General features: G+C 40.1%; 1 protein-coding gene across 4 annotated transcripts in view; it reads right to left on the reverse strand.

Annotated features, from left to right (window-relative positions):
- Positions 1-12,764, reverse strand: part of nalcn (sodium leak channel, non-selective) — a 289,782-nt gene that overhangs the window by 152,515 nt on the left and 124,503 nt on the right. For all 4 annotated transcript variants that reach the window (XM_090215168.1, XM_036958510.2, XM_090215169.1 and 1 more), the window contains 2 exons: positions 11,327-11,458; positions 2,304-2,471 (listed from right to left, as the gene is read on the reverse strand). In XM_090215168.1, coding sequence (XP_090071294.1) covers positions 2,304-2,471; positions 11,327-11,458 — 300 coding nt within the window. The remainder of the gene's footprint in view (positions 1-2,303; positions 2,472-11,326; positions 11,459-12,764) is intronic.

The following is a 12,764-nucleotide window of genomic DNA, read 5'->3' on the forward strand; positions in this document are numbered from 1 at the left end:
GCTTCTCTCAACAGATGCTACCAAAACACACACACGCACGTACAAACACGCACACAGGCATGAACGCACGCACACACAAGCATGCATACACACACACTGGCACATGAATGCACACACACACACACACAAACATATATGCAGACACACATACATACACACACAGACAAGCATACGTATACACACACAAGTATCCACAGTTGCAAAAACACAGACACACACACAGGCCACCCAGAAGCCACCAAGGGAACTGCCAGCACACATTATTACCCACATTTAGTGAACGATTAGGACGGGGAAACGGCAGCAGGTGCTGCCTGCTTGCTGTTCTCTGCCTCGTCTCCTCTGACTGCATGCACATAGTCTCTCCCTCACACACACCACAGTGAAGACGAAAAAAGTAGGGCCAGTTTAATCATGGGTTCATGTGAACGATAGGCCTGTCACCAAATAGTGGAAATCCATGTTTATAAATCTAGTGGCATTGGGACAAACAAATCCTGTATGTTAGTGCTGACTAATACAACATCAGTCAAAGCATTCAACTCAAACTAACATTTGTCAGAATCTGTTATAATGCTTGGATCAGTGATTGAATGAACATGTAATTATGTTAATCAATGCATGGTCTAGTGGTGCGTTGTTCAGCTGTTTGTTCAGCCACACCCACCTGCAATTTCTAATAACCCATCCACAGCCGACCGACTATGTGATGAAGTGAAAAGCTGAGGCCCGCACCCAACCATAACCCGCAAATATAGAAGATGCGCTATAGGCTACAGTCAAAGACTGAAGAACAATTTTTTGACAGGGGGTGCAGTATTTTCTTTTGCCTGATTTAGATATGTTTATGCTTATAATGTCTAACATTTTGGTAGGCTATTTGTTAGTCAACTTGTCTATAATTAGATTTAAGCAGCTTCTCTTTTGTCATAATATGTTGCCCTAGAAGACAGAATAAGGTAATAGATCGATGCTATTGCTACAATCTAGTTAACATCTGTAAAGTTCTCTGTGTCATCTTTCGCAGAGAAAATATGTTTAGGGACTGGGGAGAAAATACAATAAAGAAAAATAAAAGGCAAACATTTTCTGTGCAAAAATATCCAAATGCCCATCAGTTTGATCAGTTGTAAGGAAAAAGCTTTGAGAACGACCCAACGTGTTTCTGATAAGATTTCAGTTTGGCTTCGATGCATTTTTTATGTGGTTGAAAAATGATCAGCTTTTATGATGAAGACAGCACCTGTACAGATCGTATCTAACGGAGCGTTCTCTCAAGATGCAGAAAGAAAGAAGTCCAAATTTTGTCTAAATTTGGGGTATCATTTTTCTTCAAGAAATGCTTAATTCTGCAGGAGTTATTAAGGCTATAGCCCTATTCGCACGGGACAAGTATTACTAGAGAACATTGGTTATGTATTTATTACCCCAGAATACCCCAGTTATTTTTTCTTGCTCATACCGTGAGCAACAGCTATAAAACTCAGACCTTTCTCTCAAAACACAGGGATGTCGATTCACACGGGACTAGTATTATCAGACGACTATGGATTTTGCCAAAAAACAGTTGGTTATTCTGATTAGTTTTCCAGATTTCCGTTTCCATTTAACCCATCTAAACAACAGTTCCCTTGACATGCCATAGGCCTATTTGAAGATCCGTCTTGTGACCGTGGAATTTGTATAGGGCCTCACAATCATCACACACAACATAACCGGCACTGCTATCACTCTCTTCTACCGCTTCACCAAATCTTTCCCAAACATTACTGTTCTGTCCCTCCCTTCTCTTTATTTTCAACTCTCCTTTCATAGCTTTTGTCTTGTTGAATTAAACTTCGCCAATGCCGTTTTGCCCCCATGGATTGACGTACATTTTTTCTTCCCGTTTGGCGATTGGCTGTGTAGGCAATTTGGCACACGTACAGTTAAGCCCTAAAGTTTAGACTTATGCACTAATACCAAACAGCTTAAAATAATGAAAGAAAAACCACAATGTAGACTATAGAAATTGCACAATATTTACACATTTATGGATTTTTTTAAAGTATAGTTTATCTTAATTCAACCTGCCCTTCAACCACACGATATTTAATGACCCTAAACCAATTCGCCCCACAGATATAACTGCAGGGACTGCGAGTTATGAGTCAACCCATGCATCACTAGCGTGGTCACAGAAAATAAATAAGAAGTGGCATCACTAGTCATTTTTTACGAGCAAAAGCAGCCCCATAATCGTGTGTGTGTGATTGTGTGTATGTGCATGCATGTGTGTGTGTGAATGTGCATGTATTCATTACCTGGAAGTAGGTGAACTGGGAGTGGTAGAGGTCAGGGTAGATGTGCAGGGTGGTCCCCACCACCAGCAGCAACTCAAACTTGTGCAGAGAGGAGATGATGTAGCCCGTGAAGCCCAGGCACCAGACCTTAAGCATAGCCTCCAGGTCAAACAGCACTGTAAATGCAACCTACGAACAGATAGACAGAGATCCCAGGTCACAGTTGGTATTTTATTAATGTGACCCAGATCTCCTGCCCATCACAAGACTGTGTTAGCCAGCTGAGATAATGACTAGGCTTGAGGCGCCAACTCAAGTCTTCAGGTGTCAGTCAAGGTTACTCATCACATGTATGTGCAACATACACATACATACCTTAAAAACAAAAAACATGTCAAATTTGCTGTTTCGCATGTGAAATAGTCGTTTTCACATGTAGAGCTTAAACGTCACGTGAAACCATATTTTCACATGCATAAAATTTCACGTTAACCACATTTTTACAAGTGAGAAAAAAAACGTGTTTTCATCTGTGAATTGTAGTTTCTCATGTGAAAATATCACGTTCACATACGGAATTGCAAGTTCACATGTCGAAATCAATAACGTGAAAATCAATGTGTAAAAAAAATCTACCTGTGAAAATATCACTTCACCATGTTATGAACAATCATACGTGAAAAACGAATTTGCTTCACATAAGTTTCACATAAGAACATTCCACATTTACATGTTAGTCATTTAGCAGACGCTCTTATCCAGGGCGACTTACTGGAGCAATTATGGTTAAGTGGCAGATTTTTCAACTAGTTGGCTTGGGATTCGAACCAGCGACATTTTGGTTACTGACCCAACACTCTTAACCGCTAGGCAAACTTTCACATGTGGAATTGGAAGTTCACATGAGGTAGTGAAATTGTGTTATTCTCCTCACGTGTGAAAAGGTGGTGGTAAAATGACTAATTCTATAATGCACTCTATAAAAAGGTAACAGCCTACCTGAGTATAATAATTGAAGTGCGTACAATTTTTAAATGTTGTAAATCTGAGCAATTGTGTGTTAGTGTGTGTGTGTTACTGCTGCAGGTGCACGCTTCTCTTCGGCATATGTAGGCCAGTGACCGTTGGAAGAACCCCAGTGAAAAGGACAGAGAAGCTAGCGTTTAACAAGTAAACATTAACTAAAGTTAACTTTTTGCCATTTTTGTGCACATTTTTTATCACATTGTCTGAAAGCGTTCAAAATACACTGAAAACATCCAAAATACATCATCTATACATCTAAAAACAATGCTATGTCAAAACAAGTTGACTTTGAGGTTTAAGAAAGTGTGTTTTACCTGATTTTCCTAACCGTTACTTTGGAAAAAATGAAGACGTCAATATTGCTGTAATGCTTTTTGTATAAAAAATCTTAAATTACAGCTCAATTTGAGAAAATTATGAATTTGCTATTAATTGTGATTAATCACAGCAAATCCTGCGATAAAGTCAATTACATTTTGGAATCATTTGACAGCCCTAGTCGACATTAAAATGTGAAAATGTACATTTGAAAGTGTAGTGGACATGAGTCAGTTATTGTTACTCATGATCATGTGATGAGGTAGTCCTGCCTGCGACTTCAAAATGAGTGTTGGCCTTCTTGGTCATATGGCAAGACACATCATTTACCCAAATTTAGTCAAAATCGGGCCAGGAGTCTGAAATATCGTGTGGGTTAGCTAGACTCATATCCCTGAGCACGTGAGACAAATTTGAATCGTTAGAGCCACCGTGTGGTCGATATGAATGATCTTGCATTTGTTGAGTCTTCACAGTGTTTTGTTATAATAACAATATCCTTGACTGATTTATATTCATTTATGTGCCAGATCACACCCACGTGAATGTTTATTGGTGAATATTGTTGTTTTAGGTACTAATCTGAAAAATATTGCGATAAGAGACCTTTGTCCATAGATACTAGAGGTCAACCGATTAATCGGAATGGCTGATTAATTAGGGCCGATTTTCACCTTGTCAGCTCGGGGGATCCAATCTTGCAAACGTACAGTTAACTAGTCCAACGCAATAACAACCTGACTCTCTCTCGTTGCACTCCACAAGGAGACTGCCTGTTAAGTGAATGCAGTAAGCCAAGGTAAGTTGCTAGCTAGCATTAAACTTATCTTATAAAAACAATCAATCATAATCAATCATAAACTAGTTAACTACACATGGTTGATGATATTACTAGATATTATCTAGCGTGTCCTGCGTTGCATATAATCTGACTGAGCATACAAGCATACAAGTATCTGACTGAGCGGTGGTAGGCAGAAGCAGGCGCGTAAACATTCATTCAAACAGCACTTTTGTGCGTTTTGCCAGCAGCTCTTCGTTGTGCGTCAAGCATTACACTGTTTATGACTTCAAGCCTATCAACTCCCGAGATGAGGCTGGTGTAACTGAAGTGAAAAGGCTAGCTAGTTAGCGTGCTAACTAGAGGGACGGAAGCTATACTGTTTCACTGGCAATACTAAAGTGCCTATAAGAACATCAAATATTCAAAGGTTAATGAAATACAAATGGTATAGAGGGAAATAGCCCTATAATTCCTATAATAACTACAACCTTAAACTTCTTACCTGGGAATATTGAAGACTCATGTTAAAAGGAACCACCAGCTTTCATATGTTCTCATGTTCTGAGCAAGGAATTGAAACGTTAGCTTTCTTACATAGCTCATATTGCACTTTTACTTTCTTTCTTCTCCAACACTGTTTTTGAACATGTTTCATTATTTACGTGAGGCTAAATTTATTTTATTGATGTATTATATTAAGTTAAAATAAGTGTTCATTCAGGATTGTTGTAATTGTCATTATTAAAAATACGTTTTTTAAAAATCGTCCGATTAAATCGGTATCGGCTTTTTTGGTCCTCCAATAATCGGTATCGGCGGTGAAAAATCATAATTGGTCGACCTCTAATAGATACCAAATATCAAGTTCCATGCAGATAAGTCATTTGGTGCAAGAAGATATTTTTTCCTTTTCCATAATGGTGGAAAATCCATCATGGCGGACCTAATGGGTCCCTGAGGCAAATTAGTTCCTTGTGAGAACAGGGACCTGTGTCCCAAATTTCATGACTTTACGTCAAACGGGTTGAGGGGCGTGACCTTTCAAAGTCTGCATTTTCAATCTCTTGTCATAGCGTCCCCATCTGGCCAATCAGTGTAATTATGTAAATTCCGGATCTCTATGACAAGATGCATCATTCACCCACGTTTTGTCAAAATTGGGTCAGTGCTGTCTGAGATATCGCATGTGACTAATGTACTAACGAACGCACTAACGGACGGAGACAGATCAACAGTTTCCTTCCCGATTTCATGGTGGGGGACAATAAGCTTGTGTAGGTAATGAGAAGGAGAGAAATAAGAAATAGATTGAAAGGAGAACAAGAGATAACGTGATTGCATTCATCCCATAGGGAAGAAAAGGGAGTGGCCGGAAGGGGGAAATAGCTGGAAAAACCAAAATATGCATTTAGCAAGAAAACCAAAACAAGTATTTCCTATATTTTTCCCCTCACCTAGCCCTGATTGAGTGGAAAAACTGTGATCAATGGATGGATGATAAAAAAAGAGAGGGAGCGAAGGGAGAGAATCTTGTGTGTGGTTTCTCCCATCTCTTATCTTTCCCATTCAGCTGTGTGAGAGAGAGTGAGGGCCGGGAGGGAGGTAAAGAGGGAGACACGCCTCTCCTTCATTGTTCACGCTCTGCCACCTGCATACTGATGGCATCGACAGAGCCGGGCAGATTGAGAGCGGGTTTGTGTGTGTGTGTGCGTGTGTGTAAAAACACTCCATGATGGCGAGTGCAAATCAACTGTTTCCGTTTACAATCCGATAGTAGCACCAATATTATAATTGTACAACAAAAATAACTATAAAATCATAGATTTTACTCCCAGGTTTGAGTGTGATTCAATCGGAGGTACGTTTTTCATTTTATGTTTGTGTGGTAGGGAATATGAAGCCCAATCCTCAATCAATCAATCAAATGTATTTATAAAGCCCTTTTTACATCAGCAGTTGTCAAAGTGCTTACAGAAACCCGGCCTAAACCCCCAAAGCGCAAGCAATGCAGATGTAGAAGCACTGTAGCTAGGGAAAACTCTGTAGAAAGGGAGGAACATAGGAAGAAACGTAGAGAGGAACCAGGCACTGACGGGTGGCTATTCCTCTTCTGGCTGTGCCGGCTGGAGATTATAAGAGTACATGGCCAATAACCTTTTGAAGCGTAGGTTTGAAATATTAATAGCGGACCAAACAGGGCGAATTCTTTTTGCACGTAGTACCAGAAATCTATACCACTGTTCTAGAATTTGATTGTCGCATTTTGCCACTATTCTGTATCAAGACAGCGTTGTCTGCTTCATATGAGGCTTTATAAAACAGTCATTTTTAACCATTGTGTCTCTTATCTTTTTTTGCCAATAGTAGGAGCAGCGAGTACGTATAGTATTATTGGTAATTAAATAATTATTTTGATCATATATATTGCTTTTATAATATCTGAAAGAGGCATTGGTATTAGCTTGTCTGAGGGGCTGCGCGTGTGAAACAGGGCGTGGAACCTGAGGTTCTAAGTCCAGTGTATTTGCTAAAATAGTGGCGAACAAACAGTGAGAGCAGGGTACACTATGAGCATACAGTAGATTCAGAGAGTATTCAGACCCCTTGACATTTTTCAGTAATCTATACACAATACACCATAATGACAAAGCAAAACGTTTTTAGTATTCAGACCCTTTACTCAGTACTATGTTGAAGCACCTTTGGCAGCGAATACAGCATTAAGTCTTCTTGGGGATGACGCTAAAAGCTTGGCACACCTGTATTTCTCACATTCTTCTCTGCAGATCCTCTCAAGCTCTGTCAGGTTGGATGGGGAGCGTTGCTAAACAGCTATTTTCAGGTCTCTCCAGAGATGTTCGATCGGCTACAAGTCGGGCTCTGGCTGGGCCACTCAAGGACAGCAGAGACTTGTCCCCAAGCCATTCCTACATTGTTTTTGCTGTGTGCTTAGGGTTGTTGTCTTGTTGGAAGGTGAACCTTTACCCCAGTCTGAGGTCCTGAGCGCTCTGGAGCAACTTTTCATCAAGGATCTCTCTGTACTTTGCTCCGTTCATCTTTTCCTTGATCCTGATGAGTCTCCCAGTCCCAGTCACAGTAGGGACGGTGACAGGTTTCCTCCAGACATGATGCTTGGCATTCAGGCCAAAGAGTTCAATCTTGGTTTCATCAGATCAGAGAATATTGTTTCTAATAGTCTGAGATTCCATTAGGTGCCTTTTGGCAAACTCCAAGCTGGCTGTGATGTGCCTTTTACTAATGAGTGGCTTCCGTCTGGCCACTCGACCATAATGGACTGATTGGTAGAGTGTGGCAGAGATGCTTGTCCTTCTGGAAGGCTCTCCCGTCTCCACAGATGAACTCTGGAGGTTTGTCAGAGTGAGCATTGAGTTCTTGGTCCTCTCCCTGACCCAGGTCCTTCTCCCCCGATTGCTCAGTATGGCCGGTCGGCCAGCTCTAGGAAAAGTTTTGGTGATTCCAAATATTCTTCCATTTAAGAATGACGGAGGCTACTGTGTTCTTCGGGACCATCAATGCTGCAGAAATGTTTTGGGACCCTTCCCCACATCTGTGCCTCGACACAATTATGTATGGGAGTTCTACATACAATTCCTTCGACTTCATGTCTTGGTTTATGCTCTTACCTGCCCTGTCAACTGTGGGACCTTATATAGGCAGGTGTGTGCCTTTCCAAATCATGTCCAATCAATTGAATTTCCCAAAGGTCCAGTCAAGTTGTAGAAACATCTCAAGGACGATCAATGGAAACAGGATGCACCTGAGCTCAATTCCCGAGTCTCATAGCAAAGGGTCTGAATACTTACGTAAATAAGGTATTACTATTTGTATTACATTTGCAAACATAAAAAAACAGTTTCCACTTTCTCATTATGGGGTATTGTGTGTAGTTTGATGAGGAAAATGGTTTATTTAATTAATGTTAGAATAAGGCTGTAACGTAACAAAATGTGGAAAAAGTCAAGGGTCTGAAAACTTTCAAAATGAACTGTTTATTTCAAATGCAGACCATGGCTAAGGGAAACACTGGCAGGCATCTTTAATACTTTTGTACATTTTTATTATGAATTACATGTATTTCCCCCCCGGAGAAATTAGGCTACAGCAGTGGATACAATTCATCATCATTTCAAAGTATTATGACCACTGGACATGTAGCCAGATGCCTGCCTCATCGATAAGCGAGGACGATATTTTGGAATCATCACATGTGGTATAAGTATGAGTATAATGGCTTGGATAGCTTTTAGCCTGGTCGGAGTGGAGGAGAGTGAGGGAGAGTGAGTGGAGGAGAGTGAGTGCAGAGTGGATCAAGTCATGTAAGCAACAAAGTGAGGTAGTTTGTGCGGGTGATCAGATTGAATGGTGTATCCATGAAATCAGCTAAATTGTATACAGAAGCAACATCTCAAGACATCAGTCAAGTTTGGTCGCAAAAGGGTCTTCCAAATGGACAATGACCACAAGCATACTTCCAAAGTTGTGGCAAAAATGGCTTAAGGACAACAAAGTCAAAGTATTGGAGTGGCCATCACAAAGCCCTGACCTCAATCCTATAGAAAATATGTGGGCAGAACTGAAAAAGTGTGTGCGAGCAAGAAGGCCTACAAACCTGACTCAGTTACACCAGCTCTGTCAGGAGGAATGGTCCAAAATTCACCCAATTTATTGTGGGAAGCTTGTAGAAGGCTACCCGAAACGTTTTACCCAAGTTAAACAATTTAAAGGCAATGCTACCAAATACTAATTGAGTGTATGTAATATTCTGACCCACCGGGAATGTAAAGAAAGAAATAAAAAGCTGAAATAAATCATTCTGTCAACAATTATTCTGACATTTCACATTCTTAAAATAAAGTGGTGATCCTAACTGACCGGGACTAAGACTGGGAATTTTTACTAGGATTAAATGTCAGGAATTGTGAAAATGTATTTGGCTAAGGTGTATGTAAACTTCCGACTTCAACTGTAACTTATGATTTGTTTTCTGTCAGCACAACCTGTTATTTAGACTGGTTTATGAAATGAGTTTGGCTATGGATGTGTTCCGTGTGATGCTTGAATGATCAAGTTCATTTATCTTTCACAATAAAAGGTCAAATTGAGGAATGAAGGTGAAGATCTTTATTTCCCATCAGTACAAAACATTATTTAGATGCTTTTCAGACTGTTATAGGCCAATTTCTTTATGTCTACAGTATTCTCTCGGGTATGCAATCTGGTTTCTGCTCAGGTTATGATGTCTCACTGAAACCTTAAAGGTCCTCAATGATGTCATCATTGCCCTTGATTATAAGCAATGCTGTGCTGTTATTTTTATGGACTTGGCCAAAGCTTTGGATACGGTAAACAATTCCGTTCTTGTCAGCCGGCAAAGGAGTATTGGTGTCTCTGAGGGGTCTTTGGCCTGGTTTGCTAACTACCTCTCTCAAAGAGTGCAGTGTATAAAGTTAGAACATCTACTTTGTCAGCCACTGCCTGTCACCAATGGATGACCCCAAGGCTCGATAGTAGGCCCCACACTCTTCTCAATTTACATCAACAACATAGCTCAGGCAATAGGAAGCTCTCTCATCCATTTATATGCAGATGATAGTCTAATATTCAGCTGGCCCCTCCCCGGATATTGTGTCAAATGCTCTACAACAAGCGACTGGAACGAGCTGCAACAAAAACTCAAACTGGACAGGTTTATCTCAATCTATTCATTCAAATACTCAATCATGGATACTCTTAATGACAGTTGTGGCTACCTACTTTGCTTGATGTATTGTTGTCTCTAACTTATTGCTCTAGAAGGCCAGCATCCTGGAGTCGCCTCATCACTGTTGACGTTGAGACTGTTTTGTGGGAATTATTTAATGAAGCTGCCAGTGGAGGACTTGTGAGGCGTCTGTTTCTCAACCTAGACACTCTAATGAACTTGTCCTCTTGCTCAGTTGTGCACTGGGACCTCCCACTCCTCTCACTCCTCTTTCTAATCTGGTTAGAGACAGTTTGCGCTGTTCTGTGAAGGGAGATCTTCAGTTTCTTGGCAATTTCCCGCATGGAATAGCCTTCATTTCTCAGAACAAGAATAGACAGACGAGTTTCAGAAGAATGTGCTTTGTTTCTGGCCATTTTGAGCCTGTAATCGAACCCACAAATGCTGATGCTCCAGATACTCAACTAGTCTAACGAAGGCCAGTTTTATTGCTTCTTTAATCCGAACAACAGTTTTCAGCTGTGCTAACATAATTGCCAAAAAAATTCAAATGATCAATTAGCCTTTTAAAATTATAAACTTGGATTAGCTAACACAATGTGCCATTGATGGTTGCTGATAATGGGCCTCTCTACGCCTATGTAGATAATCCATAAAACATCTGCCTTTTATAGTTACAATAGTCATTTACAATATTAATGTATACCTTGCCTTTCTGATCAACTTGATGTTATTTTAATGGACAAAAAATGTGCTTTTCTTTAAAAGGACATTTCTAAGTGACCCCAAACTTTTGAATGGTAGTGTATATATGTATATATATATTTTATTTATCCCAATCCTTTTGCCTTTTGGTAGGCCATCATTGTAAATAAGAATTTGTTCTTAACTAGTTAAATAATGGTTAAATTAAATTAATAAAAAACAATGCTATTTAGATGCGTTTGTGCATCAAATGTAGACGTTCTGTTGCTACTGTTCAAATAACATATTTATGATGGTACGATGCTGTGACCACTCAACATTACATTGATCACAAATATCTTATCATAAGAGTCATGAGGTCAATGTTAGGGTTAGGGAAAATAGGATTTTGAATCAAAATCAATATCAAGTCAAACAAGGATAGTAAAACATACAGTATGGTGTTTGTGTGTGTATTGTACAGTATGTTTGTGTGTTCTGATCCCTTACCTCAGCCAGGTAGAACTCGTCATAGTGCCTTTGGTGGTTCTCGCCCTTGTAGTAGTTGCTAGCGGCAACGATTACGTCTACGGCAACCATAGTCAGAATGAACATGTGGAAGATGGAGGAGCGCATCAGTTGCTGCGGAAACAGAGACATTCATTTAGAATTAATGTAGAATAAGGACATATTGACATCTATTCTATAACAAACACACCCATCCAGATAACCACGTCCACATATGAGAGGTTCCTCTGGCTGACCTAAACGACAGCACACTTCTTTTGACCGGAGCCTTACATTTATGTCTTTTCAGTTTTGCTCAAAAAACACTTTGGTCTGGACAAACAGTATGAGTCTTGCTACAATATACACTGAACATAAATATACATGCAACATGTAAAGTGTTGGTCCCATGTTTCATGAGCTAATAGAAAAGATCCCAGAAATGTCCCATAGCTCTAAAACGTTGTGCACAAATGTGTTTACATCCCAGTTGGTGGGCATTTATCCTTTGCCAAGATAATCCATCCACCTAACAGGTGTGGCATCAATAAGCTGATTAAACCGCATGATCATTACACAGGTGCACCTTGTGCTGGGGACAATAAAAAGCCACTCTAAAATGTGCAGTTGTGTCACATGCCACAAGTTTTGAGGAAGAGTGATATTGGCATGCTGACTGCAGGAATGTCCACCAGAGCTGTTGCCAGATATTTTAATGTTAATTTCTCTACCATAAGACAAATGTTGTTTTAGAGAATTTGTCATTACGTCCAACCGCTCTCACAACCGCAGACCACATGTAACCACGCCAGCCCAAGACCTCCACATTTGGCTTCTTCACCTGTGGGATTATCTGACACCGGCCACACGGACAGCTGATGAAACTGTGGGTTTGCACAAACTAAGAATTTCTGCACAAACTGTCAGAAACCGTCTCATGGAAGCTCATCTGGGCGCTCGTTGTCCCGTAACCGACTTCAGTGGGGCAAATGCTCACCTTCAATGGTCAATGGCATGCTGGAGAAGTGTGCTCTTCACAGATCAATCCCGGTTTCAACTGTACCGGAAATATGTCAGACAACGTGTACGGCGTCGTGTGGGCGACAGGTTTGCTGCCATGCTTGCCTTTCTATTCCGGAAACATCATGTACAAAAATATTTTAAGAGCAGCAACAAACAAAAACAAACAAACATAAAATAGCAGAATTGCTCAGGAGTAAAATGTCCTCTATACATTCCAGCAACATTTTCTCAGATGGTGAAAATGTCACAGAGTGAAAGTAAAATCAGCCATTACCTCCTTAGTGGATACAAATAAAATAAATTACCTTCAGTATAAGACTTCTGCTCTAAGAGTTAAAAAAAAAAAAATGTTGTAGAGAAAAAATAGTTTAAATTTAAAACTCAAAATAACATAATTTGCTTCTTTATGCCACAGTAA

Source organism: Oncorhynchus mykiss, chromosome 22 (genome assembly GCF_057628025.1).
Source record: "Oncorhynchus mykiss isolate SJ-2025 chromosome 22, ASM5762802v1, whole genome shotgun sequence".
Taxonomy (NCBI): domain Eukaryota; kingdom Metazoa; phylum Chordata; class Actinopteri; order Salmoniformes; family Salmonidae; genus Oncorhynchus; species Oncorhynchus mykiss.